Genomic DNA, 27,998 nt, shown 5'->3' on the forward strand with positions numbered 1-27,998 from the left:
TACTTCCCTTGAGGGCTCCGTCCATCTTGGACACGGCCAGGTGATCAAGGGTCAATCCCCTCATTTCTCTGTTCAAGTTTTCTGTGACAAAGTCAGTCCCTGGACGTTCCTGACTCCACTGGGTGTTTCAAGGACCCACTAGACCCCCTGGTGTTATAGAAGACCCTCCTTCCCCATAAGGACTGCAGCACTCCAGCTGTGGCTGGTTACTTTGCTTTATTCAGAGACTAGTTTGCTACGTAAATCCATTATACAGTCCAACACACACATACTTGGCATAAAAGAGAGGAAAATACAATTCTTGATAGTAAATGGGACCGCCCTCAGCTCATCCCAGCCCATCCCAGTGGGAACACCCATGTTTAAGGTCAAAATAGGGGGAAATTTGGAATGAGGAGGCATGGAGGGCTCAATTGCCCCTGTGAGATTCTGGGCCCAGTAGACTTCCCTTGGCTGCGTGGCCATTTCCACCACCTTCAGACCTGGTCACTTCCTCCTCTAGGAAGGGGAAGAGAACCTCTTCAGGTTCTAGAAGGCCCTCCATAAGGAGCTGGCGCAGGTACTACCCAGTCAGAGCCAAGCGTAGCCCCGGGACCCCACTTCACTGGGGCAATCCAGCCTGGGCGGTCTGCCTCTGGGCACCCCTGCTGGAAGGGCTAAGAGATGCAGGGTAAAGCTACCTCTTGGAGAAGTGGGCAGAGAAGGGAAGAGAGATTGAAGATGTTCTCCCTGCCCCCCCCCCCCCTTTAGCAGATTCCAGAAATGTTCTACTGACGCCAGCTTCTATCTCCCCATCCCTGTCCCATTTTTCCCTTTGGCTGTGCAGAGCTGAAATCCCAGGGAAGTCAGAGCTGGGCCCAGCCCATCCACCAGGACATCTGGAGGACGAGAATTTCTGTTAAGGTTGGCAGGTCCCTGGGGCAGTAATAGGCTCTCCTGGCCCTTGGTATGGTCACCAGGACAGGGGTCAGCACAAAGTGGCAGGAGAGCTGAGCCCGTACCCAGCCTTCCAGGAGAAAACAAAAGCTAAAAATGGCCCATGGGCCCACTATCACTCTCCAGGTGGGTGAGGTGGCATATCTGGCAGAGCAGCAGTGCTGGAGAACAAAGAAGGCTGGAGCGACTTTGTCACGGGGGGCTGTTTAAATCACAGTGGAGCTTTGGGCTGAGAGACACCATAGAATGTGTCACTGTTTTGTTGCATCTGAGAACTCGGGGAGAATGTCATGCTCCTCTCGGAGACTGCTAGACACTCCATAGTGGGTGTGGCAGGGGATGGAAGTGGAGGCAGGGTGGGGGGACACTGCCAGTAGTCACATGACTCTAGCCTCAGTGTCCTGGCACACAGCTGTCACGAAGACCCTGGTCTTTTAACCATGGACACACGGACACACACACACATGCACAGGCTTTCGCGTCTGGTGTCCCAGGGCAGATGGAAACGGAACACTTTTAGGAAGGACCTGTGTGGGGGGAGCTGAGTAAACACACGGCTTTAGGCCTCCGGACTAACACTGGTGCTTCAGTACTGACTTTTGAAAGGCCCACACACATCAGCCCAGGGAGCCCCAAGATTTGTTTCGCATCAGCCTAGGGCTTGGGGAATCTACTCAACTCTCCCTATGAAATTGTGACATGTCTAGACCTGGGGTCTCTCTTCTGCCTGTCACTCCCCTCACTGTCCCCCACGCACATTCCAAGTGTCCCAAATGCCTCCCCAACTTCCTTCTCCCAATCCCACTTCTTGGCCCCACTCATCTTCCTTCCTGTCCCTTCACGGGTTGGGGCTCAAGGGTTAACGATGACAATACAGCTTCGTGTTTCACCTCCTCAGATAACACTGGTGCATCTGGACAGGTGTCACCTGTAACCACAATGGCACTGGAAGGCCAGGGCAGGTGCACAGCCAGGTACCCACCCCCATCTCCCAACCCCCCTCTCTGCTGTCCTCACACTGCACTCCCCGACCCAGCTTCCCTTTGAAAACTTCCTGGAGGTGCAGTTCACTGTCTTCCTCCCGCCAGCAGCCCAGCCTGCAGCAGAAGACACCCATGAGCTGACACAGCTCATCCCACACTCAACAGCCCCATTGGGCTCAGCAGGCTCCCTGGAACCAGCGAGGTCTTGCTGCCACCCAGGCCCAGGGTTCCCTGACCCTGGCCCATTGTTCCCTCCAGCAGAAAGAGGTACCTGCATTTGGCAAAGCAGGCGGCAGCCAGCCAGCCAGCTCAGACCTCTCTGCACCCCACATGTGGGTGACCCCGGCTAGGCCAGCCTGACCGTGGGGGACCCTTCCCCGGCAGGCGAGTTAGGGGTCTGGAAGGTGGAGTGGAGCTTCGTTAACAACTCGGGCTCCTCGCTCTTGCCCACGGAGGCCTCGGGGGCACCCAGTGGGTAGGCCTCCCTGGGCGCGCCGGTCCTGGAGCAGGTGAGGAAGGCCAGGCAGGCCCCGCGGAGGCGGGCCAGGTCCCGGTGGGTGGTCTCGCTGACGAAGCAGTACAGCACGGGGTCGGCCACGCAGTTGAAGCTGGTGAGCAGCAGGGCGAAGTGGTAGGCGTTGAAGACGCCCTTGGCGAAGTCGCAGTTGGACTCCCAGAGGCTGCGCACCAGCAGGAGCGCGTGGTAGGGCAGGAAGCAGGCCAGGAAGATGACCACCGTGCTGAGCACCAGCCGCTGGATCTGGTCCTTGCGGCTCTTCTGGGTGCCGTGGCTGCGGTGCACGGCGCGCAGGATGCCGCGGTAGGAGGCCAGCAGCAGGCACAGGGGGAACAGGAAGCCGACCAGGAAGCGGTAGTAGTTGATGCCTCGTTGCCATGGCGCCAGCGGGTAGTGCTCGAAGCAGACGCGGTGCTGGTTCTCGTCCTCCACCACCTCCTTCTGCAGGAGGAAGTAGACGCTGGCCAGCAGCTCCTTGGCCCAGATGGCCACGCTGACGCCAACGGCCGCCTTCAGGGTGCGGAACTGGTGGAAGCGGAAGGGGTGGGCCACAGCCAGGTAGCGGTCAATGGAGATGCAGCAGAGGAAGCCCACGCTGATGTAGATATTCTCGTACAGCAGGATGCCGCACACCTGGCAGGACAGGTCGCTGTACGACCAGTTGTCGTGCTGCAGCACGTACTGCAGCCAGAAGGGCAGCGAGCAGATGTAGAAGAGGTCGGCCACCGTCAGGTTGCACAGGTACACGCCCAGCTCGTTCCGGGCCTTGACCTGCAGGTAACCGAAGTAGAGAGACAGGCAGTTGGCCGGGAAGCCCACCACCAGCACCGTGACGTACACCACCGGGGCGAGCGTCTGGTGGATGGTGTGGTCGATGGTGCAGCTCTGTGAGGCGTTGTTGGCAGTGATGTTCCCCATCTTTGGGCCTGAAGGGGCCTCACCCCTCATGGGCTCAGGGATCGGGCCTGTCTCTCTGCTGCATCTTGTTTAGAGGATGTGTTTCACGTGGTGTCAGAGGCGGGGCCTCCTTGGTGCAGTGAGCTCCTGAAAGTCAAAGGCAGGAAAGGCTTAGAATAACAGGAGCTACCATTTATATAGCACTTACCGTGTGTCAGGGACTGTTCTCAGTGCCTCACTTACTTTAGAAGATGACCCAGCTCCAACTAGAATATCTGAACGTGGTTTATGTCTCCACAGCCGCCTTCCCTGGCTTCCTGCCCCTTAGTTATTTCTCTGGTCCCTCATTGATAGCGAGCAAGGCCAGGAGCTCTTGTGAGCACAGCCCATCCTGAGGCCAGCTCTCCAAGGGAAGGAGAGGTAAAGATCTATTCCAACCCACAGGCAACAGTGAAGGCCCAGCCACTCTCTCCTACAGCAGTAAGTGTCATCCACATCTTCCTACTTGCTCAAGGGAACCAACCAGGTCAGTCAGCAGTGAGGCCACAGCCCCTCCTGGGGACCTCTCCAGACAGCAGTGAACAGGCCCAACCTTGTCTACATCCCACCGTGCACTGGTGGGGAAACAAAGGCTGAGCTTCCCTCGGGGCTCTGCCTGGATTCCTGGGTGCTTGTCAGCAGATGCTATCTCTTCTCTCCTCCACAGAGCTTGGGGACCCAGCATGGGGGACCGCCCAGGACCAGGTACCGACAGACACGAGTGCCAGGCCAGGTTCAGCCACTTCCAGGCTGTGCAAGTCATTTACCCTTTCGAGCCTCAGTTTCCTCATCTGTAAAGTGGGGATAAAAACACCTGCCCTCAGGGTCAGAACTGGGGCCACGTAAGATGATGGATGCCAAAATGCATGGCGTTATTTTTCCAGCAGCAAAGAAGCAGAGGAAAAGACGGTACTTTTACCTACAGTGGCGGAAAGTCCAAATTGTTGAGCCCTTAACAAAGAAAATGCTATGTATACAAATACATTTGAACAAGATAGAATAAAGTTTTTTTGTTGTACAACCACTTTATAAATTAGTATATCAAAATGAAAGGCCTGAGCTTCTCTATTGATGTTCAGATGAAAAATCTGGCTATGTCTAAATCAGGATTTTTTAACCTTTTTTTTTTTCATAATTATCCACCCAAGGAGCCTTTTTAGACATTATTTTCTCCCCTCCCTCGCCATGAAATTCTAATACCACAGGTATACTACATATCTGTTTATGTACAATGACCCTTTGGAAGGTAGCAAATCATTGTAATACCGTGTTTCCCTGAAAATAAGATCTAACCGGAAAATAAGCCCTAGCATGATTTTTCAGGATGACGTCCCCTGAACATAAGCCCTAATGCATCTTTTGGAGCAAAAATGAATATAAGACCCAGTCTTATTTTTGGGGAAACACGGTATGTGAGATTTTTTTCACCCCTCCCTTGAGAATGCATGGTCTCTATGTGGTTGCAAATTCTGAAGGAGTGGGGTCTGAATTAGGCTGTTTTGTGGTATCAGCAGATTAGCCTTGCCCTTTGCTCTCTCTTCACCATAGTTAAGCTGGGACTCTCCGAACAGAAGAGAAATCCCTCAGAGTTCATGACCGACCTCTCATCACCCAATGAGCAGGGCCCCTCCCTCAGCAACCTCCGTCCTGCCTGGCCTTGTGGCCACCTGAGCCAGGGTACAGTGTGCTGGGAAGGGGCCCAGAAACCTCAGCACAGCAGGTCCAGTCGTGAGGTTCATGGAGGATAAATTTCAGGGGTTCTCCTGAAATCAAATGCTCAATCTTGTAAGTAACTAAGTATGTGCATTTTTCCTAGGTGAAGGGCCTGTAGCTTTCATAAGTATCTTTAAAATGAGCAAGAGATGGGTCTGGTCCAAAGCTGTCCCCTTCTCACCTGGACTCCCTGTGGCTCTCTGCGTAGCCAGACCCTCACCCATTCATGTGCTTGACCATTATTCACCCAACACCTAAAATGCAAACAAGACCCTCCTCTTCCTTGTTCCTTATCACACCTGTGGCAGAACCAAATTCCTTATGGGAGCTCCAAGGCCCAATATGGTCTGACCCCAGCTCCCCCACCTTGCCCATCACCCCACAGTCTAGCCACACTGGCCAGCCTTCTGTGCCTCAGTCACCCAGCTTCCCTCCTGCCTCAGACCTTTGCATCAGCTGCTTCCTTTGCTGCAATGCTGCCTCACCTCTACCTCCATTTCAGGGCTGGCTCCTTTTCTGCTAGATCTCAGCTTAAATGTCACCTCCTCAGGAGGCCTTCCCTGACCACCCACTTTAAGCAGCCCCCACCCCAGTCACCATCACATCATCCTAGCTGATCACTCCACAAAAGCTCCTATCAATATCCGAGATTTTTGTTGTTTATTGACTTGTCTGCATGTTGATGGTCCATCTTCTGCGTGACGATATAAATTCCAAGAGGGCATAAGCCTTGTGCACCATGAACAATGCCTGGCATATCCCAGGCATTCATGAATACTCCTGGAAGGAATAAGTGAATGCTACCTCCCCATTTTACAGGTGAAGAAACTGAGGTTCCAAAGAGGAAGTGACTTTGCCTAAAGCTTGCCTGAGGAAGGAAGCCTTGGTGTTAGATCTAGGTCTCCTTTCTCCATGCCCCACCTCCCTGACACCTCCAGTCGCTATGTGAGACTCACCCCCAACCTCTCACTCCCAGGAAGACGAGGACACCCAGTTGGGCTTACCTTCCTAACCTCTCCAGGACACAGGCCTGGAATTTCAGTGATGGTGGAGGAGAGGGGTGCTTCTTGTTTTTAATTGTGATTCAATGTGTATAACATAAAAATTTACCACATTAACCATTTTTAAGTGTACAGTTCAGTAGCATTAAGTATATTCACTTGTTGTACAACCATCCCCACCATCCATCTCCAGAACGTTCTCATCTTCCGCAACTGAAACACTGTTCCAATTAAACACTAACACCCCATTCCCTTCTTACCCCAGCCCCTGGCAACCACCATTTTACTTTCTGTCTCTATAAATTTCATTACTCTAGGTCCCTCATACAAGTGGAATCATGCAATATTAGTCTTTTTTGTGACAGGATTATTTTCCTTAGCATAGTGTCCTTAAGGCTATCCATATTATAGCGAGCGTCAGAATTTCCTTCCTGTTTAAGGCTGAATAACATTCCATTATATGGATACATTGTATTTTGTTTTTTCATTCCTCAGGGAACATTTGGCTTGTTTCTAACTTTTGGGTATTGCAAACAATGCTGCTATGAACACAGATGTACAAACATCTATTTGAGTCCCTGCTTTCAGTTTTGGGGAGGTATATACCCAGAAATGGAATGGCTGGATCACATGGTAATTCTATTTTTAATTTTTTGAGGAACTGTCATTCTGTTTTCCATAGTGGCTGCACCGGTTTACATTCCTACCAACAATGCACTGGGTGTTTTCTTGTTTTTGTGATTTGGGGTTTTGCTTATATGTTTTGATGGTGAGAGGAAGGGGATAAGAGGCAGCTAAGACCTGTGACCCCTAACTCTGTCCACAGCTCAGTGAGTCAGAATTTGGCCCTACTCGCCCTCTTCTTGCCAGCTCTCCTGTCCGTGAATCCCAAGCCCCACCTATGGGACCAAACGGTTCCCCTGGCTTACATATGAGGAAGTTGACAGCAGCACAGGTCCCTGAACCGTCCCCAGGGGCTCCTACCCAGGACCAACTAACCACGTCTCTGAATTTACCTCAGGTTCTCCACAGTCCAGATAAAATCCACCCCCAGGAAGATAAAATTCATTCAGAAACATAGGCCGCCAGGCACCAACCGATCAGGGCAAATGAAGCCACAGCAAAAACACGTCCTGTCAGGTCTTAAGAATTCCTTGAGAGCCACCAGGCCGGAAGCCTGTTGTTTATTAGCGGTGAGTATATGTACGTGCAGGGTGGGCTGGGACAGCGGCTTGTAGCTTCCTCTTTCCTAGGCCAACAATAAGTGAATTCTGGCAACCAAAGTCACAAAGAGTCAAGCCTGCAGGGCAAAGAAGAAACATTTACTATGTTTAGAAAGTGCTTCCTATGTTCACTGTGGAGCGAAAGGAGGGTTTTGGTACCAAGAGCTCACTGTGCAACGGCCTCCTATCGGATTCACTGCCTCCATCCCACCAACCTCAAAGCCATCCTGTGAGACACAAATCTAACCTAATCACTCCTGCTTCACATCCTTCCATGGCTTTCCAAACATCCATCCATCCATCTGTCCACCCATCCATCTATCCACCCACTCGCCCGTTTACTTAGTTATTCACACAACAACTACTACTGAGTATCTGTCCTATGGCAGGGACTGCACTGGACACTGGCCCCTAGTCTAACTCCAGTTAGTCTCACAGGAGAGGGGAGAAGAGAAGAGAATCTGCTCCTAAGGAGAACACAGGGTTTTCAGGGAGCTCATCAGAGGTGACCTAACCCAGCCAAAAAAGCCTTCCTGAGCAGCAGTACGCTAAGACAAGAAGAGGGGGGAGGGCTGCCTGAGCAGAGGGCAGTTTCTGCCTGTAGAAACAATGTGTGCAACAGACCAAATCCAAGAGAGAACGGGCACCTTCGGGGAACTGAAAGGAGCCTGGCATGACTGGCTCTAGGTATGTGGAGGGCGTGGCACAAGAGGAGTCAACGAGAAGCTGTAGGAACTCACAACTAATTAGAAGGAGGTGGGAAACAGGGAAAATCTGAGGTGTTCCTCAGTGCTTAGTTCTCATATGATATCAAAAATTATTTCTTAGGTGGAGAGGTAAGTGGGTGGGTAGATAGGTAGGTAAGTGGATGGGTGGTTGGATGGATGAGGGAGTAGATGGACAGATGTGAGTAAATGGGTGCATAGATGGATGAATGAGTGGGTGGATGGGTGGGTATGTGAATAGCTAGATAGGTGACGGGTAGATGGATAGATGGATGGGTTCATGGGTAGATAGATGGATGAAGCGTTGGTAGACAGGTAGACAGGTGAGGGGTTTTGAGGTTGGGTGCTAGGACAGTGGAGATATCATTAATAGAAACAGAAAAGTGACAAGGAGGAATCGCTGTGGCCTCCTCGCCAGCAGCCTGGCATATCCCAAGCTGCCTGAGCTGGCCAGAGTGTCCTGCTTTTTCACCCAGACTTTGTCACAGCCAGCTCTCCCTTCCACCAGTCTGCGAGGACAGGCACCCCAAGACGGAAACTCCACCTTGCCAGGAGTGTCCCTCCTCAACACACTCTGCATGGGAAACTCGCTCCCCCAAAATCAAAGGACAAAGTGGATACAAAAGTGTCCTGTAAATGGAAAGACATAGATGGGATGAAAGAATCAAGCCACATCTGTTGAGAGCCCTCCACGTGCCAGGCACATCTCTGTCAACACCATTCTCATCAGCGCCCATTTTACAGATGAGAAAACTGAGGCTCAGAGAGATGAACCAACCTGCTCAAGCTGCCACGGTTACAATGTGGTAGGCCAGCTTTTGAACTCAGACTGGCCCACACTTTCCTTTACACCGTGCTTCTCTTTCTGTTTGTCATGATTGTCACTGAGCAGCCACCCTCCACTTTCAGGCTTCGCCAGGTTCTAGTCCCTATAGATGCTTCCATGAGAGCCACCAGGCTTAGTCCTGGGCTAGCTCCCTGCACCTGGAGGATGCTCTGCCAGGTCAACCATTTCCTCAACACCTACTGAAGAAAACCTGTGCACCTAGTTGTGGTTCCCCAAGGCAGAGCGGGTGGGGCAAAGAATCAAAACAAAGAGCCGCTGCCATCTACCTCAGACACTTTATCGTCTAGCTAAGAAAACTGAGAGGCTACACACAGGCAACCCAACACCTAAAAGCAAACCTTTAGACAAATGCTTATCAGCATAGAAGTATCTCTGAGGGCTTTAATGACCAGGAGAATTAAGCCCCGAAAGGAAGGAAGGGCCTCTTTGACGCAAGGTAAGAGCCTCTTGAACGTTCGAAGCCAGGAGGAGGTGCCTAGCACTGAAGTACAGCTGGTGCATAACCAGTGATCTAACCCGTCATTTGTCCATTCATTTCTGCTGTGTGGTGCCCAGGGGCACACAGACAATTACTCCCAGTACTGGGGAGCCCTGAGCCCAAAGAGCGGGGAATTTCCTGCAGGCCCAGCTTCCCTTCTTTAGCTGGTCAAACTGCCACACGTTTCAAACAAGGCTGTTTCGTTTCCTAAAATGAAATGAAACATTTGTTTCAGAGGCTGTTGGTATTTTCCCCTGGGGCAGGGGTAGAAACTAGGCAGCATTTTTCCTGTCTCCAAGTTTCCCCCAGATACCCTCATTCCGGCAACAGCGGTGAGACAGAATCACATTTCTACAGCCCGCGTAACTGATCCAAATTCAATCCCATGAGCTCACGAAGTCCTGTGATCAGGCGGGGCTGGCACTGCTAACCCATTTCACAGAACCTGAAGCCCAGAGACACAAACCTAGTTGCTTAAGTTCACACAGTAAGTCAGGTGCAGCTGAATCCAGGACCCAGGTGCCACGGCATCAACTTGCTGCCTTTAAGTTCTCTTGGCCACAAACCACAGCAAGAAATACACTTGACGTTGTCACCCGGCACACAAAGACGTCTACACACACATGCGTGCACACAGGAACAAACTTCCCCAAAGCAGTACTTACCCTACCATTGGCACACACTCAGACCACTTCTATTTTGTTTCTTCTAAACGCAGGTCACGAGCGACTGAATTGATTTCCTGACCCACTAATGGGTCACGATCCTTGGTCTGGAAACAGCTGGCCTGGCCCCCTCCTGCTCAGCCTCCGGACCCCAGGAAGGCAATACTCTGTACAGCCAGGTGAGGGGGAGTCGTCCCAGGGGAATCCCAGTTTCTGCCTGATTTCAAACCGCAAACAGCCGGGCTTCCTCAGCAGCTCTACGGAGGCTTGGCGGAAGAGGCGGAAAGCACCAGCCCAGCCTGGGGGACCCCCCACGCGGGCACCCCTGCCGTCAGGACCCACGCTCCCCCTCCAGCGATTTCCCACAGAAGCACCTCCCAGCTTGAGCTAGAAAACCCCAGCTGGAGGCTGATGGGTCCAGAGCTGAGGCAGAATCATGTGAACGCCACCGTCAGTCCGATCCGGTGTCAGGCTGGCGGTTGCCCAGGAACACTCGCCAGCCACAGGAGAGGGTGGCAGGACTGCTCCCTCCACCATCCCCAGCCTGCTTTCCACGCCCCCGAGGCAGGGAGCAACCCTGAGGGGAATGTTAAAGCCTCAATTAGGGACAGAGGACCTCAGGGACTTAGGGGGCCCGTACAGGAGGAGCGGGGTGCACTAATTCTACCCATCACACCACCTTTGGGCACCTACAGGCTACCAGGACAAGAAAGCACAGCAGGCAAGGAGAGGGGGAGCGGACTGATTCCACTGCCACCCCAGGCTGTCACCCTTTAGTCACGAGCAACCAACATCTGGGTCAGTGGGTCCCACCTGCCTTAGAAAACCGCCTGGGGCACTTATAAAAAATAGAACCAATGCCCAGACCCTACCCCAGACGAATAAATCACACTTCCTGGAGGTGAGGTGCCAGCACCAATGTTTTTAAAAGCTTCTGGACCATTTCAGCGGGCAGCCAAGTGGAGAAGCACTGATGTGTTGGAGGCGGGTTGGATCCTGTTCTGCAGACCAGCAGACCCAGGGCAAACGAGGAGGGTGCTAGGCCATAAATAAGGCGGCATCAGTGTTTTTAAATGGTGTAGCCCCAAGCCAGGAGCAAGCATAGGGCTCTGGCCTCAGGGGGTCCCCCGGCTCTCAGGAGCAGTTACTAAACTCCCCCAGGACAGAGCAGGGCTGACGGCACCCCTGGAGGTTCCCTAGCCCAGCCTCCTCATCACGCAGGTGGGGAAACTCAGGCCCAGCCCCCGGGAAGGCTCTTGACCAGGGTGTTAACAGCTAAATGATAGAGCCGTGATTCTAGAAACCTGCTGCCGATTTCAGGAGCCCTGTTCTTTTGGCGTAAGCTCCTCCCTCGGGGGTAGTCTCCTTGGAGACTTGCTGGAGCCAGGAAGCCAGTGCCCACCATGCATGGGGGCACTGAGGACTTCTGTGCTTCCTGCTCTGTTAGGTGGTCGGTGGCACTTGTCTCCTCCAGAGCAAATCACTATTGTCCTGTCGGGACTGTATTGGTAGGGCTCCCAGAAAACATCCCCCTCAGCACTGCCTGGGCCCTCCAAGCAAATGCTTCCACACACAGCCGGCACTTTTCAGTGGTTTCCTACGTTAGATGCTGCAAAAGGCTGTGGCTTGTCATGGTGCAGAAGTCTGAATGGAGACACACATGCTATTCCTGCGTTATGGAGTGTGGCAGGCGTTCCCAATGTCATACAGAAGGACCAGTGGCTTAGGAGTGCAGGGTCAACGTAGTGGTCAGTGCCTGGCTTTTCCTGCAACACTCCGGCCAAAGAGAGCGCCCTTGGCTTTCTCTGCAGGTGGGCCAGACTACAGGACACACACATGCTGGCCAATCTATACCATCGCGGTCTGTACCTGCAAAAAGCACTGATGGCACTGTGTCCCCTCCTACCCCCGGGACCCCCAAGTTGCCCCCAGGCTGCCCAGCCCCCTCTGCCGACAATATGTATACACTATACCTCACTTGGAATGGGGAGCCCTCCTCTCTCCAGGGCCAGGCACCCCCCCTTTCCCTGCCCCCTGGGACTACAGACAGGTTGAAGCCGACCAGTTTTACTCAAATCAGCTGAGCCCATGTCCTCTGTGAAATGCCCCCTCAGCCAGAGAAAAAAGAGCTGTGTTCCACTTCAGTGCTAGGATTTTGTCTCTGATCTAAAACAGGAAAGGAGAACAAGAGGCCGTGATGGCACCAGGCAGCAGCCAGTGGCCTGAGGTGCCTACAGACCCCATAGCCTTGGCTTCCCCCAAACCTCTCCAAGGACACCTCCGACTGAGTAGAAGTATTGATCTTGGAATAAAAACGTAACCTCAAGAGCAGCCCCCGGCCTACCTCCCCGCATTCAAACTTCTGTCCTTAAGTCCAGAGTGGCAGCATGTGGGAGCTGCCTCTGAGCTGAGGGAGGCAATTAGTGAAGCGTGAGAATGCCCGAGCCCTGTGGGGTGCCCGAGCCCTCATAGGGGCTGCCAGGGCCCACGCCCACCTCTATCCTGGGCCTCAGTTGGGCCAGGCCTACCACCTGGGTTCTTTTCCTCATTCCGTCTCAGCCCCAATAACAGCAGTCATGAAGCACCAGACCCCCACTTGCAGGGCAGCACTACTGATCCCCAAAAGGCTGGACTAAGCCCTGGGTGTCCCTGTCTGCCCGCAGCATAAACATCTGCTCCAGGGCCCTGGGCTCTGAAGGGCTGGTGGATGTTTCAGAGCTGCCTCTGGAGGCTACTTTGAGGGCCCCAGAGCCCCAGGCCACAAGGCCTTCGGGCACCCACTGGCTCCCAGAGGTCCAAGTAGCCTGGATAGCATCAGAGGGAGGGCCCTGGAGTCTGCCCTGAGCTAGTGGCATCATGCAAGACCTCCAGCACATGGCAGCGACCCTGTGGTTACCGCAGGGAGGTTAAGAGCAGAGGCGCTGGGCCAGCGTGTGAGGGCAGGCCCCACGCTGCCACGGTCTGGCTCTGTGACCTTGAGAAATCGCATTCCTGGATAACCAGGGGACTTCCATGAGAATCAAAGCAGTCCGCAAGTGCCTGGCGGTTGGTGCCTGGTTAGTAGGCTGTTGGTGTCAGTGAGGATGCAGTGATGAGGAGGATGGTGGTGGTGACAGCACCGTCCCTCAGGCTGGAAGGTCCTGCCCGCCGTCCGACTGGGTGAAGGACAGGATGGGCAGGCCAACGTGGGAAGGCACTCGTTAGGGCACATTACCTTGTTCTCGTGGCGACTCTGCTGATTTGGGGCCGTGGCGGCTCCTCGAGGGCTCTGACAAGTACAAGAAGCTCCATCGGGAGCCGTCTGCTGTTTGCCTACAGGGACCTTCCCTGACTTGTGTCTTGAAGGCCGGCCACCTTCCCCAGGCCTCACACTTTGGCACGCTCTTCGTCAGAGGAGCTGACGCAAGGTGCTGCATTGTTGCAGGTTCACCAGGGGCCAGGTGTGAATCAAGACTGGCATCGAGCACAAGAGGAGGCCCAGCACCTACAGAGACCCCCCCACATGCCTGGCACCCCGGCCCTGGTGCAGCTGGAGAGGAGGCGCGAGCAACTGAGGGTCGAGAAGCACATGCCCTGCCATCGTGGGCGCCCGCGCTTTGTACCCAGGACCGCGCTGAGGGCCTCCCCAGTGTTTCCTGTTTCCACCCTCGCACAGACCCTGCGAAGCAGGGCTATCCCTATGTTATAGACAAGGCAACTGAGACACTCTGAGAGCGCCAGCAACCTGCCCAGGGTCGCAGAGCCAGGGAGCAGCCGCGGTTTGACTCCAAAGACGGGGCTCTTGACCACTGTGTGGAAACCCAGCGGCTCAATGCAGCACAGATTTCTTACCTTACCTGCAGGGCTGAAAGGTCTGACGTGGGTCTCGCTGGGCTACAATCAAAGTGTTGGCAGGGCTGCATTCCATCTGGACGGGAATGGACTTGCTTACCTTTCCTAGTTTCTAGAGGCTTCTGGCATTCCTTGGCTTATGGCCCCTGCTGTCTTCAAAGATACCAGTGGCAAACTGAGTCCCTCCAGCATGGCTTCACTCCACCCTCTGCTCCCATCCTGTCTCCTTCTCTGACTCTCCTCCCTCATGCTCCCCTCTTTCCACTTTTAAGGACCCTTGTGATCACACTGGGCCCACCTGCTAAGTGGCAGCACTGGGGTCCAAGTCAAGGTCTGAATGAATTGTACTTGAATAATCACCCCTGCAATGCATGGGAATTTGCACAATTATTTGTTGCTGTCCCTCTCCCCCTCTACACAGCAAGCTCCATCAGGAAGCAGGAGGGTCTCTGCCAGGGAGGACGGTGGTTTGGCCCAAAATAAATGCACAACCAAAATATGTTGAATGTTTGATTAAATAGATGAATCTAAACTACATTTATTTCTGCAGCCCATCTGGAAGGCCAGTGTGGTTGAAATTGAAGTTAGGAGCTGACAAATTGGGAGAGACAGTCAGAGACAGCCAGATATGGGATAAGGCAACAGGAAGAGGGTTTGTTTTGACTCTGAGGGTATGGGTGGGTGGCTATGTGTGAAAATGCAAAATGAACAACGGAAGCCTGCTGCTAAAAGAAAGACTTTCATCTTGTTTTTGGAGAGTCTGGTCTGAGAAGGTCTGAGCGGCCTGGGACATCCTTCCTGCGCTGATGCCCAAGGCACAAACAACAGGCCTGCATGTTGTCATGGCAACCCCAGGCCTGCTGCCCCCTCCACCTCCACCTCCTGCCTCCTCACCCAGAGTGCTGCAACCCATCAATTAATAACCTAATAATGTATGACAACAGTCACTCCAAACACCCAGGCAGCAGTCCTCTTGAAAAACAAACACTTCTCCAGGGAACTGAGCGCTACAGAGATGTTCATTAACTCAGCCTGGGCTACCTGCTAAAACCTAGCTTTCTGAATCCAGATTACTCTCTCCCTAGCATCTCCCTCTTGTTGTAAAGGCTTGGGGTTGGCAGAGCTGAGGACTGAAGCCTCACCGGTTCCAGGGAAACAGACACTAGAGAAGCTACCATGTCGGATGCCTGCCCCCTCAGCCCTGAAACACACAGAGAAACTGATCCTGACCCAAAAGGGTATTTGTATCTCTGCTGGTCTTTTCCAGAAACCTTACATCCTTTGCAAGGATGAATTAGTTACCATGGCACCCAGAAAAAAAGCAAAAGCAAAAGGGAAGATTTTCAAGTTTTGGAAGATTCAAGATGGTTGGAAGTGTTCGATACTCTGCTCATTGAGAGGTGGGGTCTAAGTCCCCTCCCCTTGAATCTAGGTGGGCTCTGTCACTACTCAAACAATAGAATAAAACGGAAGACACACAGTGCCAGCTTCTGAGTCCAGGTCTGAAGAGATTGGCAGCTCCCACCTCCTGTCTCTTGGGATGTTTCTCTTGTAATCTAGGTGCCCTGCTGAAAGGAAGCCCAAGAGAGGCCCACATTGAAAGAAACCAAAATCCTGGCTGACAGCCCCAGCTGCAGCCACGATCCACTGGCTCGTCACAAGGTTGTGATCTTGGAAGAGGATCCACCAGCCCCCGCAGGGCCATCTCAGCTTATGTTGCAAGACCAGAGATAAGCCATTGCCACCAAGCCCTACCCAAATCACAGATTCATGAGCAAAATAGATGAGTACTATTATTTCAAGCCAGTGTCTTCTGAAGTGGTTTGTAATGCAGCAGTAGGTAACTGGAACATAAATATTCTTTTTCTCCAAAATCACTTAAGAGCTTATCATGGGCTGACTTCATTCAGATGGTTATTTAATTTTAATTTTTGTAACAACTTTGTGAGGTAGATACAATAATCTCCTTTCTCCCCCATGAAGATATTAAGGTTCAGAGAGGTAAGGGATTTTGTTGGAGACCAGCCAGCTAGGAAGGATGAAATGTTTTCCACTCTTTGATTCCTGTTAGATGAGTTTTCTCTCCCTACAGAGTAAGCCATACTCAAAGGGTGCAACATAATAGTAACAAGGAAACTCAGAGCCAACACTTAGGGGCACTGCAAGGCTTTCAAGGCAAGATCTTTACCTATGTGATCTTATAACCCTAGGAAGTAGGCTCTACTATCATGCCCATTTCACAGAAAGTGAAACCGAGGCCTAAAAAGATGATTGATGACTTCCCCCAAGGTAATAGCTTTAATAGGAGGAAGAGCCAAGATGTGGATGCAGGCCACCTCTGTTAAGTTCAGAATTATTTTCCCTTCTTTCTTCTTACGGAAACTTAACTGTGGGGGGTGGGGGTACATGTACACCCCACAGTCACCCCAACAGATGCCCACAGCCCCTCCTACAGCTCATGCCCAGCAAACAGAGTGGGCTGCTGGCAGAGGTGAAGCAAAGCGTAACCATGTCATCTCAGATGCACATAGTTACAAACCATTCTCACATCTCTTTTGTCCTTTCAACCCCTGTGAGGTGGCAGTGGCTAGTATTTATGTCCATTTTACAGAGGCCCGGCCACAGCAAGTGACCTGCCCGAAGCTACACAGCCTCTGGCTCCGTCAGCGCTCTCTCCTTTGCCCATTGCTGAATCCCAAAGAGACTTCCCGTGCCTTTCGCCACTGCATCACTCTTCTCCAGCTTGATTGCCAGACGCGGGGAAGGAAGGGGGCTGCCAACTAGCGACCCCACCGAGCACTCCTGCGGACAATCACAGGCCAGCTTTGTTCTCCATCGCTGGGGGTGGGGGTTGGGGGTGCTTGTCGGGCTCTGGGTAGCCCTTCGCCTAAGAGGAACCAAACAGATTTGCGGGAAGGAAAGGAAATCTTTGGGGCACCTGTACTGCCGAGCTCTAGGAAATGAAGGGTTAGCTGTCTCACTCTTTTTTTTTTTTTTTTTTGGTAAGTAATGACCAGGTTGTCATGGAGTCAGCTGAGGGGGTGGCTGCTAAACCAGGCGACAACCGCAGCGGAGACACCCCACCCAAATGAGGGACGAGGACGCGCTGGAGCTTGGGGGCAGACACATGTCGGGCCTGAGTGCGGCTGCTTCCCGCACTTTGCCGCCCCGCCCCGGGCGCGCGCACTTGGGGGCCACATGCCTACACCCTCACAGCGCACTCGCTGTTTCCCGGGTTTGATGCGCCGGGGCCCCGAGACCGTGGCGAGCGAAAGAGGACGGGGAGACGAGGAGACGTGCCTGCGCGGCGAGGGGCCGCCGCACTCACCCCGCCCGTCGCCCGCGCCTTCTCCTACGGCCGGCGCACGGCAAGCGGGTCGGCACTGCGTCCTTGGCTGCAGGCAAAGGGGGCCTAGGGGCGCGGGCAGGTCCATTTCCCAGCCAGGCCCTCCTCCTCGGACCACGGGGCCACGTTGTGCTCCAATTTCCACCCACCCCCCCTACCCCCGCCACGCCCCTGTCTGACACAACCAGCCCTGCCCTTCCGCACCCTGCCTTTCACCCTGACCACATGCCATGGACGAGGCGCCAGCCAGGAAGAATCGCGGTGGCACAGCCCTGTCCTGGAGGTATAGTACTCCCCACCCCCAACTACCTGCTGTCCCCAGGGTGGGCTCAGACTGGGCCTGGCTGCAAAAGGACGAGGGTCGTTCTCCAGCCACATCCAGAAGCGCTTCTAGGTAAGAAGCTGGGAGGAGTCCCTGAAGCGGTATTTCCATACAGGTCATCTCAGTGTCCCGTGTCACCACATCAACATCAGGAGCCCTGCAGTAAAGGCAGCGTCCCGCTGCTGCTCAGGCCTGTCTCCACCCCTGTGACTTCAGGAGGCTGCAGTTGGCTGCCTCCTGGGTCCCTAGTGCTTCCCCAGGCCCCACTGTGCCGCAGGAAGTTTTGTTGAGAATTCAAGGAGGCCTGAGGGTCCCTTTGTCCCACAGGCTCACAGATAACAGTAACGATAGTCACAGCTCCCAGTTTTTGAGTACTTTGGGCCAGGCACCAGGTATAAGCACTTAAATGCATAAACTCATTTGATCCTCACCACTCTGTGCGGTAGATAGTATTATTATCCTGACTGCATACATGGGCATAAGACACAGACAGAACCAATAACATGCCCAGAGTCACACAGGTAATAAGTAGAGGCACTGAGGTTCGAACCCAGCCAGGAGCCCACAGCCGTCCTCAGCTCGTGCCTCCTGCCCTAAGCCACCCTTAGCTGTATTCTCAGCACCTTCTGCTCTTTCACATCTGCATACCTTAACTCCTACGTGCCACTCCCCTCAAAACACCTCCTGTCCCCCATCTCCTGAACTCCTGCCCCAGTTTTAACCTCCTCAGTCACCTCCTCTATCGAACTGTCTTGTTTGTCCCAGGCAATTTGGGCTGAGCCCCCTTGGTGCCCGGCTTTCTTTGCACGGTCCACTGAGGTCATTGGCCCACAGCTGTCCCCCTGCATGGCCCTCATTCCTGGCCCAGTGCCTGGCCCAGAACAGGGCTCCCCATTCCTGTTTGTGAACTGAGTGTCTGGGACTGGTCACTGCCAGAGTCTGCAGAAGCTCTGTGTTTGGTTGCCAGGACAGATTGTTGGGGGTTAGGGATGGAGGGCAGCTGGAGTGCAGGCCGGGGAGATAAAGAGAGAGATCAATGTCTCATTTTCTGCTAACTCCTCTGGGTGGCTCAAAGCTCCACATTTTGTGACCAGGCCCCTAGGCAAATCTCTGGAAGGAAATGGACAGTGGGCAAGACGTGAGAAGACACCCTGGCAGGGGAGACAGAGGGAGCAGGGGGGTGGGAGACGCAGGGAAATTTGCTTTTTCTGTTGGGCACATGCCCAGCAACCTTCCAGCAGGCTCTTCTGTGAGGCTGGCTCTGCCTCTTCCGCTGGTCCTTATTTTTAAATTTCTCCTTCTTGCGAAATCTTCACAAGTGGAGTTTTCTGGATTAACTCTTCATGCTATAAAAATGCACACAATTTTTAAAAATTGCCAAACTGAAAGTAGTTATTAAGAGTTTGGGTTGGAAAGCCAGAGTGTCTAAGTTGGAATCCCACCTGTTACCAACGAGTAGGGGCTCCTTAGACAAATCCCTTAACCTCTCTGTGCCAGTTTCCTCGCATGTGAAACGGGGAGGGGGCTTCAACAGGGAGTTGAGATAATTACATGAGTTCACAGCTCAACACCCAGCACATATTAGGGTTCAATAGAAGTTGGCTGTTATTATTGTTATTGTCCACTCCAAATACCCTCTTATATGCCGCTCTTACGTTTTGAATGTGTACTGTTCTTAGTGCTTATGCATGAGTTCTTTTCATCCCAAGTAGTTGTAATATTTCCCTTTCACAGGTCAGGAAACTGAGGTTCAGTGAATTGCTCCAGGCTGTTCAGTTCTCAGTTCTGAGTGCCTGAACCAGGACTTACATGGAGTCCTGACTATGAAGGTGCTTCTTGCAGCAGTTATGCTTTGTCTCATCCTATCCCCCAGGAAAGAAGTGGGGTGTTTTAAAACCCATCATTAGTGGCTAGATCCAGAATTCTGCCTCTCCGGGGTACAGTCATGCTGTGTAGAATGCTTATTACAAAGTGACTCCTGCCAGGGCTGTCACATCACACAACCCAGGGGAGGGGGACACTGTACACAGTCCTTGGTGGCCCTGTCTCCCTGACTTTCTTTCTGTAGCCCACAGTCTCTGTGTACAGAGGTCCTCACATATCTAGAACCTTTCACAGTCTAAATACTCTTCAATTAAAACAAGCCTCCGTTTTCATTTATGCTTCACTTTTTAGAGACAGAATAGGATGGCACCTACACCAGTTACTTAAAGATCCAGAACTGGCTTGTGGAATACAGGCCTGGCACCTCTGGTCATGCTCTTGGAAGAAAGTGCTAAATTTGGAGAAACAAAGAGATTCGTTGCACAGTCGCCTTTGGCCAGACGTTGCTGTGTTTCTTAGTGTCAGGATATTCAGTCCTTGGCAGGGGCAGCAGAATTTATTGTTTTGTAAACAAAACCTGGCATTGGCCTTATAAACAACAAAGCTCACTGAGTTAAAATGAAGCATGCATTGTTTTCCAGAACCTTCCTGGACCTAGAGAATGGTAAATTATGGCCCGTGCTCATGGGTGATGAGTTGAGACACTGCACTAATAACTGTTTTTCTTGCCCATAAAAATCATCTTCTACATTGGGCTGGAATCCTAGGATGTGGTCAGAATTTCTCGACGGCCGGTACAGTGACACTGATGTCCTATCTTTTTTCCCAGTCTCTCGTGGGTTTTGGCTTTGGCACTTACATATTCCCAGTGTCAAGCCCAGGGAGGCATACAGCAGGTGCTCAGAATTGGTGGCCGATGGAATGAATAAAAGAGGTTGTTGCACCCGGCAACAGAGTGTGTTGAGGGCTTTCTATTATTGCCCGTCCAGATCCGCTCCTCAGCCTTCTCTAGCCTACTCTGTACTCTATCGATTGTATCATGGGGTCCCGTGCCCTCTGGCTTCTGTTGGGTTTGGCCAATGGAAGCACTAACTGGGATCAGAAGGTGGAGGAGAGTGGGGTTGGGGGAGTATTAATCCACCCACCAGAGTGGCTTCAGGTTGGCTGCCTCCCTTTACTGAAGTCGTCAGTTCCTATAACTGTCCCTCTCCTGCACTGCCCTCCCCTCTTCTACCTCCATGCCCGGGGATGGTAACAGCTCCTTGGAAATGCTAGTCCCAGGGTGCCACATGGACCTGCGGACCTGGGCTGGTTCCCTTAACCCAATCGATATCCTTGAAAACCGTCCCTTTGTCAACCTCTCCTCAGTCACCCTGCCTGACTGTGCCTGTTTCCTGCCAAGACTCTGCCTGCTACGGGAGTGGATGTATCAGATGGGTCTTCACTGCAAAGTCAATGGAACAATGTGTGCATATTTCAGAAGGCACACAGGTGACCTACTTTAAACAATTACTGATTTTTCAGTTCATTCTTCCAGTGAGCGCAGCTGGCCAGCCTCAGAGGCAATCAATCACTCTTTATCCCCCAAACAACAGAAGGAGTCCCTACTTCCTCACTGGGCTCTGGCGCTGGCTCTGGCTCCGGCTCTGGCTCATCTCTGTCCCCGCTCAGCCCCAGGCCTCGTCCTGCAGATGGCCTTGTGCTTCCTGTCCGTGAGCCTCCCAGCTCCTCATTCGGGCAACTTTCCTTCTGAGAAATACTCCCCAATGCACGGAGTCAACCCCCCTCCCCACCTTTCCACCCCTTCCCCGGGCCAGTTTCAGGCAGCAAGAAGCTGGTTTTTCTGAGAATCATCTTTTCTGGCATCCACCAGGCTTGGGCCTGAGCAATTACTCACACAAGAGTGACCTGATTAACAAAGTGACGTGTTTCCGCTCCCACAACAATCCACAGCTCTCAGACAGAATGGGACTAATGAGGACACCTGAAGGCGGGAAAACTCTGATGCTGGTATAGAGTCAGATCAAGTCCAGGCGAAGCGTGAACACACACATCTGGAGAGCCGGGGACCCCATGTTGCCTCCCTGGCTGGACTTCAGATTCCTGGAGGAGGCCTTCAGGCTGGGCTTGCTCAGGATGAGGCAGCTGGGAGAGGGGGTAGCATCCGAATGTCTGGCTTCCAATCCCAAATCTGTTGCCCTCTGCTTGTTAGAGCTCTGGCAAGTTATGCAGCCTCCCTCGGCCTCAGTTTCTTCTTCTTTAAAATGGGGTTTTTAATATGAAGATCGGTACAAGAATGAAATACAAAGATACTCTCAAGAAATTGGGTTGACAGAGGAAAACCCACAATCCAGCCTAGCCAGTGCACAGGGCACAGGTTATGCCGGGAAGGCAGGAAAGGGGGCTTGTTTGGCTGACTGAAGTAGGGGCCAGGCTGGGGCTGTTCAACCAGCCTTGACCAGCCTCTGCCTTGACTCCCTGCTTATGGAGAATGGATCAAATCCTGGCTCTTTACACTGGCTATGTGACCTTGGGAAGTTGCATAACCTCTCTGCCTCAGTTTCCTTATCTGTGAAATGGGGATAATAATAGTACCTCAGGGTTGTTGTGAGTATTCAATGAGTTAGTAAGTATAAAACTCTTAGAACTACTCGAGTGAATGCTCAACAAATGTTGGGGGCGCCTTCTTCATCCAGTGCCCGTGGAAGGCTTGTGTGTTCCCCTCTTGCTCAAGTATGCAGCCTTCTGTGGTGGTGAGCTGGGGAACTGTGCTTTACTTTCTCCAATGTATAAGATTTCCCTCGGGGCTGGCCCGGTGGCTCAGGTGCTTAGAGCGCCATGCTCCTAACTCCGAAGGCTACCGGTTCGATTCCCACACGGGCCAGTGGGCTCTCAACCACAAGGTTGCCAGTTCAATTCCTCGAGTCCCGCAAGGGATGGTGGGCAGAGCCCCCTGCAACTAAGATTGAACACGGCACCTTGAGCTGAGCTGCCGCTGAGCTCCTGAATGGCTCAGTTGGTTGGAGCGCATCCTCTCAACCACAAGGTTGTCTGGTTCGACTCCCATAAGGGATGGTGGGCTGCGCCCCCTGCAACTAGCAACGGCAACTGGACCTGGAGCTGAGCTGCGCCCTCCACAACTAAGACTGAAAGGACAACAACTTGAAGCTGAACGGCGCCCTCCACAACTAAGATTGAAAGGACAACAACTTGACTTGGAAAAAAAAAAAAAGTCCTGGAAATACACACTGTTCCCCAAAAAAGTCCTGTTCCCCTCCCCCAATAAAAAAATCTTTAAAAAAAAAATTAAGATTTGCCTCTTACAAGACTCATATTACTTCGGGGTGTAGCTCTGGGGGAGGACAGCAGTGAATCTGAGTGGTACTTGGAATTTCAGTGGGACCCTTCCAGACGTGCCTGCCTGGAGCCCCTGAAGAGAACCATGGAAGCTCCCTGCAGCGCCCTGGATACGCTTAGGTGCCTCTAATAGATGTGCTGGTAGGATGGTGAGAAAGGGCTGCAATGGGAGCGGACTGGCAAAGAATTTGTAAGCTGGACAGGGACCTCACCTGGAAATCTTGGTGAAAATTCTCCCTGTGTGTCGGGCTTCATACCTTCCCTGGCCTGCTCCCAGGCTGTCAGCTGGTGTCTTGGGGGTGGTTATGGTGCCAGAGAAGCAGTGTAGCCCAGGAACCCAGGCTGCTTGGGTTCAAATCCCAGCTCTGCCACTTGTCACCTTATTTCACCTCTCAGTACCTCACCTGTAAACTGAGGATGGTAACACAGCATCTACGCCACACAGTGTTTGCTGTGTAATGTGCTCGGAGCAGTTCCTGGTCCAGAGGAAGCGCTCAGTAAATGTCAGCTGTTGTTAATACCCTGCCAGTGCCTTCTGACTACCAGGCGTAGCTATTGTGGTAGAATTATGGTCCCCTCACAGATGTCCATGTCCGAATCCCGGAACCTATGAATATGTCACCTTCCACGGCAAAAGGGACTTTGCAGATGTGATTAAGCTAAAGATCCCGATTGAAATGGGAGGATTAGCCTGGGTTGTCCAGCTGGGCCCAATATCATCACAAGGCTGAAAGCGGGAGGCAGAAGAGGGAGAGCATCAGAGCGACACAGGGTAATAAAGACGCAATCAGACATTGTTGGCTTTGAAGATGGGAGCTGGCCATGAGCCAAGAAATGCAGGCAGCCTCTAGAGGCTGAGAACGGCAATGAAATGGATTGTTCCCATGTGTCATGCAGGTGAGTTGTGGGGTCTCTGGTCCCGCTCCCCGCATAAGGACGCAGGACATGCTGAGGCCAAACAGCAACACCCACAGAGCCATAGATGGAGGAGTCACACCACTATATTCTCCCTGGCGGGTTGGAGACACAGGAAGCAGGCGCCACACTATCCACAACTGTCACCCACTTCTCTCTGCCAACCCACCTCACTTGCTAGCTGCAATCCCCCGTTCTAACTGCAATCCGCCATTGCTAGCTCAGCCCCCATCTTCTTGCTAGCCCCCACTTGCTGAATAGCATAGCCACAGCAGTTATATTAGTGGCCAATGGCTCACTGGTTACAGCTGACGGCCAACTAGCCACAGCTGATGGCCATCCAATCACAGTTGATGGCCATTTACTACCTGAGCCAGCACCTTTCTATGTGAGGCCGAGAGCCTGGAAACTGCTCTCTGGGACTCTGTCCTCACATCCCTCCTAGAGCCTCCATAAAAATACTCAGCCATGCCAACACCTTCAGACCCATTTCTGACCTCCAAAATTATAAGATAATAAATTTGTATTGTTTTAAGCCACTACATTTGTGGCCAAGACCCAACACAGTTGCATCCTTGAAGGAGGGACCACGCTTAGTCACTCCGCAGTAGTTACTGAGCACCTGAATGTCACCCATACTGCTTGCCCTGTGGGGCTGTAGGAATGGACTGGATCATGGAACTGAAATGTCCCCTGGGCATAGGCACTGCCAGGGATGGAATATTCCGGGGCAGGAGAGATCAGGAAGGGCTCAACTGGTTGAAAAAAGGCCTCCTGGAAAAGCTGGACTGTCAGCAGGTCCTTAAAGGATGGAAGGTGTGGGGTGTGGGCAGGGAGGAGGAAGAGGAAGGAAGGGCATTGCTGGAAGGGGCCCAGCAGGATCAAAGTCAAGAAGGTCAACCCAGTTATTCGTTCATCATTCATCCAACACATGTGCTCCAGTCCCTGTGGGGTGTACCTGGGTAGTGAAGTGAGTGACCCAGACCTGTGGTTATTCTTATGGAATGCCCACTCTGGAGTGGAAGCTAATACACCATTTCAATAACACATGACAAGCGTTACAGCGGAAGAAGTACAGCTTGTTAAGGGGACACATCAGGATGAGCTTCCTGGAGGAAGTGACCCTTCAGTTGCTACAGGATGAACTGAAGGTTTGTTCTATGTTGCTTTGGGCTCTATGTGGTCCTCTGCAACAGCAGATGCTGACAGAAGTTTTGCCACATATTTTGTTATTCCCTGTCCAATTCTTTCTTAGTCCATTTTATTACTCTAAGGAGAAAGCCTCTGTGGGGTGCTAGTATGTCTTGAGCATCACTTTAATTCTTGCTAACCCTCCCTTGTGATCTAGAGAGCCAGCCTCGGGCTGTTCTGCAGGCAACAGGTGCTAATTAATGTTTAGTAACACTGCTTGGTCTTCCTTGTTTTTATTTGTTTAATTACCTTCCTTTTGTGGCATGGGGCACTGATTTTCCACTTCTGGGAGTGAAACACAATTTGCTTTTACAAAAAAGTGAACTTATGTGTAATAGAACCAGGAGTGAGCAGAGGTTCTTCCTCGTGACTTAGAGTTGACCACTGGGTCCCATCGAGGACAAAGAGGCACTAAGTGCCCCTCCGCGATGGGCCTGACCACACATCCTCATCTCCACCCCCGACACACACACTCAATACTAGGTGTGTGTGGAGGGGTGCAGACTGGGAACTGGGTCAGAGGGTGAGCACTGAGGCTGGGACGTTCTCCAAGAGAACTGTCCTAGGGCTGGGGTGGGACTGCTGCAAGGAGTCCAGGGGTCCATTCCTGGGTGGACGTCTGATGAAAGAGGGGACACACAAATCTGCTCAGCCTGCCTTCTTAGACAGGAAGAAAAGAAACCTGGAGAGAAGCAGGAGCCAGTGGCGATAGCCAGTGGCGATAGCCAGGAGACAGCCATTTGTCTGCAGGGTTGTGTGGCCAAGTGGGTAGGGCAGAGAGGAGCTGAGCACCCAGGAGGGCCGTCTGGCAGCGGCAGGGGCTGATGGTGCATGGAGGAGATGGTGCTGGAGCCCAGGCTGCCTTGTCAGGGTCTGGACAGCAGGGAGGTCCCAGGGGACCTCTGGGGGACTCTGCATTGTGCTCAGAAGGGCCACATGGGATATCAGGGCCAGTGCAGGCTGGCCAGAGATGAGAGATGTGAGGACCGCAGTGGTGGCAGGCTGCACAGTGCGACACGAATCCCTGTCCCTTTCCCTCCTCTGTGGCATGCAGATTATTTTGAGCTAAAGGCAACGGAGACCCTGTTGGCTCAAGAGAAACTTCTGCCCCCTCTCAACTATCTAGAAGAATTATGGGGTCTTGCCCATAATTAAGAGTTATCACCAGAAATAACTTTGTTTGACCGATCCATCGGGCAGGGTAAACTATTAATTACTGAACATCTGCTCTTCCCATCACCCTGCAATGACCTTCCCCCTCTGAAACTCCAAGGCTCCTTACTTCATCCTCAGCCATATAGACCTCATTTTCCCTGTCTGTCTCTGAACCTCGTATGTATGTCGGGGTCTCTGGCTCTCTCATGTATTTGGGGTTCCCATGTGTCCATGTGTAATTAAATTTGGTTATTTTCTCTTGTTGCTCTGTCTCATGTAGATTTAATTATTAGACCAGCCAAAGAAGCTAGGAGGGTAGAGGAAAGTTTCTTCTCCCCCACATATGTAATAAAATGGAATTTGAATGGCTGATTCAGAAGGGACAACTCGGATTAACGCAGCAATTACAATACTCTGATAACAGCTATGTTTGGAGGATGATGGGCAGGGAGGGACCATCCTGTGGGATCCCAAAGTCCCAAAGCCCCTGATGAGGAGGAGGGCAGCCAGGGCAGTCCTCCAGGAAGAGGAGATTCTAACACCTACAAGGGGAGTAGGAAGTGTCCTGGGAACCCCCGTGACTGGTGTGTACGGTGCAGTGAATACAGAATATTGATGGTGGGAGCGGAAGGAAGCCCAGCAGAGGGCCTATTTGCTGAATAAAGAAAGGGGAATGGATACAGGGGTCAACTGAAACAGGTAAAGGAGATAATGCAGAAGTGTCAGGCACCAGCAGGCATCCAGTGGCCATCAGTTTGTCCATGCCTCACCCCTCAGGGCAGGATGGCATTCCCAAACCTGCCTGGATGCCACGGAGCCCAGGAGAGCCTCCCTCCTGGAGCTGGGTCCTGGGACTCCTCCCCCAGAGCTCTTCCCAGGGCCTTCACTGCAGTTATGCAGGTCAGGGCATGTCCTCTAGGGCCCTGGACAGTGTTGGACTTTTGAGATCTGCCCCCACCCCAGGGACCCTGAGCAGGACAGCCCGGTCTGGCCTGCTGCACCCCAAATGCCACCCACGTGTTGGTAGGTCCCTGGACCCCTAAAGCACTATCAATTTGGACCCTACCTCCCAGCCCTCCTCTTCCACTGCCCCCAAAGGCCTTTATCTCGGAGAATGGATTTGAATTTTCCACTCCAGGAGATGTGGGGGCGCCGGCCTTGCTGAGGTCGGTGATGCCCCCTGGCTGGGCTGGCAGCCACTGTCATGCCCGCGCTGTCTGGCCCGGCGCTCCGGCCCCAACCCGATTCGCCCGGGCGCACTCACCTCTCTCAGGTCCGGGGCTCAGGAAGCCGGGCCGCGACTCGTTCCCGCCTGGCTGAGCCGGGCCCCCGCCGGCAGGAGGGGAGACCACCGGCGCGCAGCAGCGGCAGCAGCGGCGGGGACGGGCGGAGGCGTGGTGCGGTGTGGCTCCCACTAGCCTTGCCGCCACCTGGAGGCGGTGGAGGGGCGGAAGCTCTAGGCTCACTCCAGGCCGGCACAGAGCGGCCGCCCCAGAGGACTTGGGAGGAGGGTACCGCTTCCAGAAGGGTTCATAGGGCCATTGCTCTCCCACGGAGAACACGGAGGGGCCCAGCGGTTTCCTCCCCTCTGTGTATTTGGGGTCTCTGGGGATGCGGAGATGGGGAGCAGGTGGTTGGTTTTGCCTCTGCCAGCTCTCAGACTGCATGTGCCATGCGTGTTGGGCTGGAACAAAAAGCCAGAGCTTGGAAAGGGGAGGACTTTTCAGAGCCCTTAAAGAACCTCCCCCATCCCGTCTTCCGCCTGGCTTCTGTTGTCCACTCTGCCTCACTTCTCAGATGGGATGGTGATGGTTTCCCCAGACCCACTCTTCCCACTCTACCCACCTGGAGAGGCGCAGGGAGGGAGGATGGAAGGAGAGAGACGTCTGGGTGGAGTTTCCAGCCTCCAGACTCGGGAGGTCACAGCCCACGTGACCTCTGTGCACCCTGTACGGCAGGATCACTGTGTCTACACGTGGAACACCCACCAGGACCATCAGCTCTGTAAGCTCCCAGGGCCCAGCTGCTCTGCT

At 52.9% G+C, this 27,998-nt stretch overlaps 2 protein-coding genes across 9 annotated transcripts in view; one reads left to right on the plus strand and one right to left on the minus strand.

Moving 5' to 3' along the window:
- DGLUCY (D-glutamate cyclase) overlaps window positions 1-14,478 on the plus strand; it is a 79,757-nt gene extending 65,279 nt beyond the window's left edge. Inside the window, exons 14-15 of one of the 4 annotated variants that reach the window (XR_016020931.1) lie at window positions 10,078-10,203; window positions 13,449-14,478. Coding sequence is in view for 2 of the 4 variants with exons in the window: in XM_019745117.3 (XP_019600676.3) it covers window positions 4,040-4,180 (141 nt within the window). In the remaining 2 variants the exon portion in view is untranslated. Of the gene's footprint in view, window positions 1-4,039; window positions 6,804-7,107; window positions 7,280-10,077; window positions 10,204-13,448 lie in introns of those variants that run through there. The other 3 variants (XR_016020930.1, XM_019745117.3, XM_074327031.2) reach the window with 3 other exon arrangements.
- GPR68 (G protein-coupled receptor 68) lies at window positions 200-27,967 on the minus strand. 5 transcript variants are annotated; one of them, XM_074327036.2, is made up of 3 exons: window positions 27,811-27,967; window positions 27,230-27,649; window positions 200-3,480 (listed from the first exon to the last, which is right to left on the minus strand). In XM_074327036.2, exon 3 carries the CDS (start codon window positions 3,382-3,384, stop codon window positions 2,266-2,268), a length of 1,119 nt encoding a protein of 372 aa, XP_074183137.1. In that variant the 5' UTR covers window positions 3,385-3,480; window positions 27,230-27,649; window positions 27,811-27,967; the 3' UTR covers window positions 200-2,265. The 5 variants fall into 5 exon arrangements, with proteins under 5 accessions (XP_074183137.1, XP_074183138.1, XP_019600689.1 ...); XM_074327037.2 differs by having other exon boundaries at window positions 27,230-27,395; window positions 27,811-27,955; XM_019745130.3 differs by lacking the exon at window positions 27,811-27,967 and having other exon boundaries at window positions 27,230-27,778.
- Between the last annotated feature and the right edge of the window lie 31 nt (window positions 27,968-27,998).

This window comes from Rhinolophus sinicus, chromosome 3, assembly GCF_057876585.1.
Source record: "Rhinolophus sinicus isolate RSI-liver-muscle chromosome 3, RSI-T2T, whole genome shotgun sequence".
Classification (NCBI taxonomy): domain Eukaryota; kingdom Metazoa; phylum Chordata; class Mammalia; order Chiroptera; family Rhinolophidae; genus Rhinolophus; species Rhinolophus sinicus.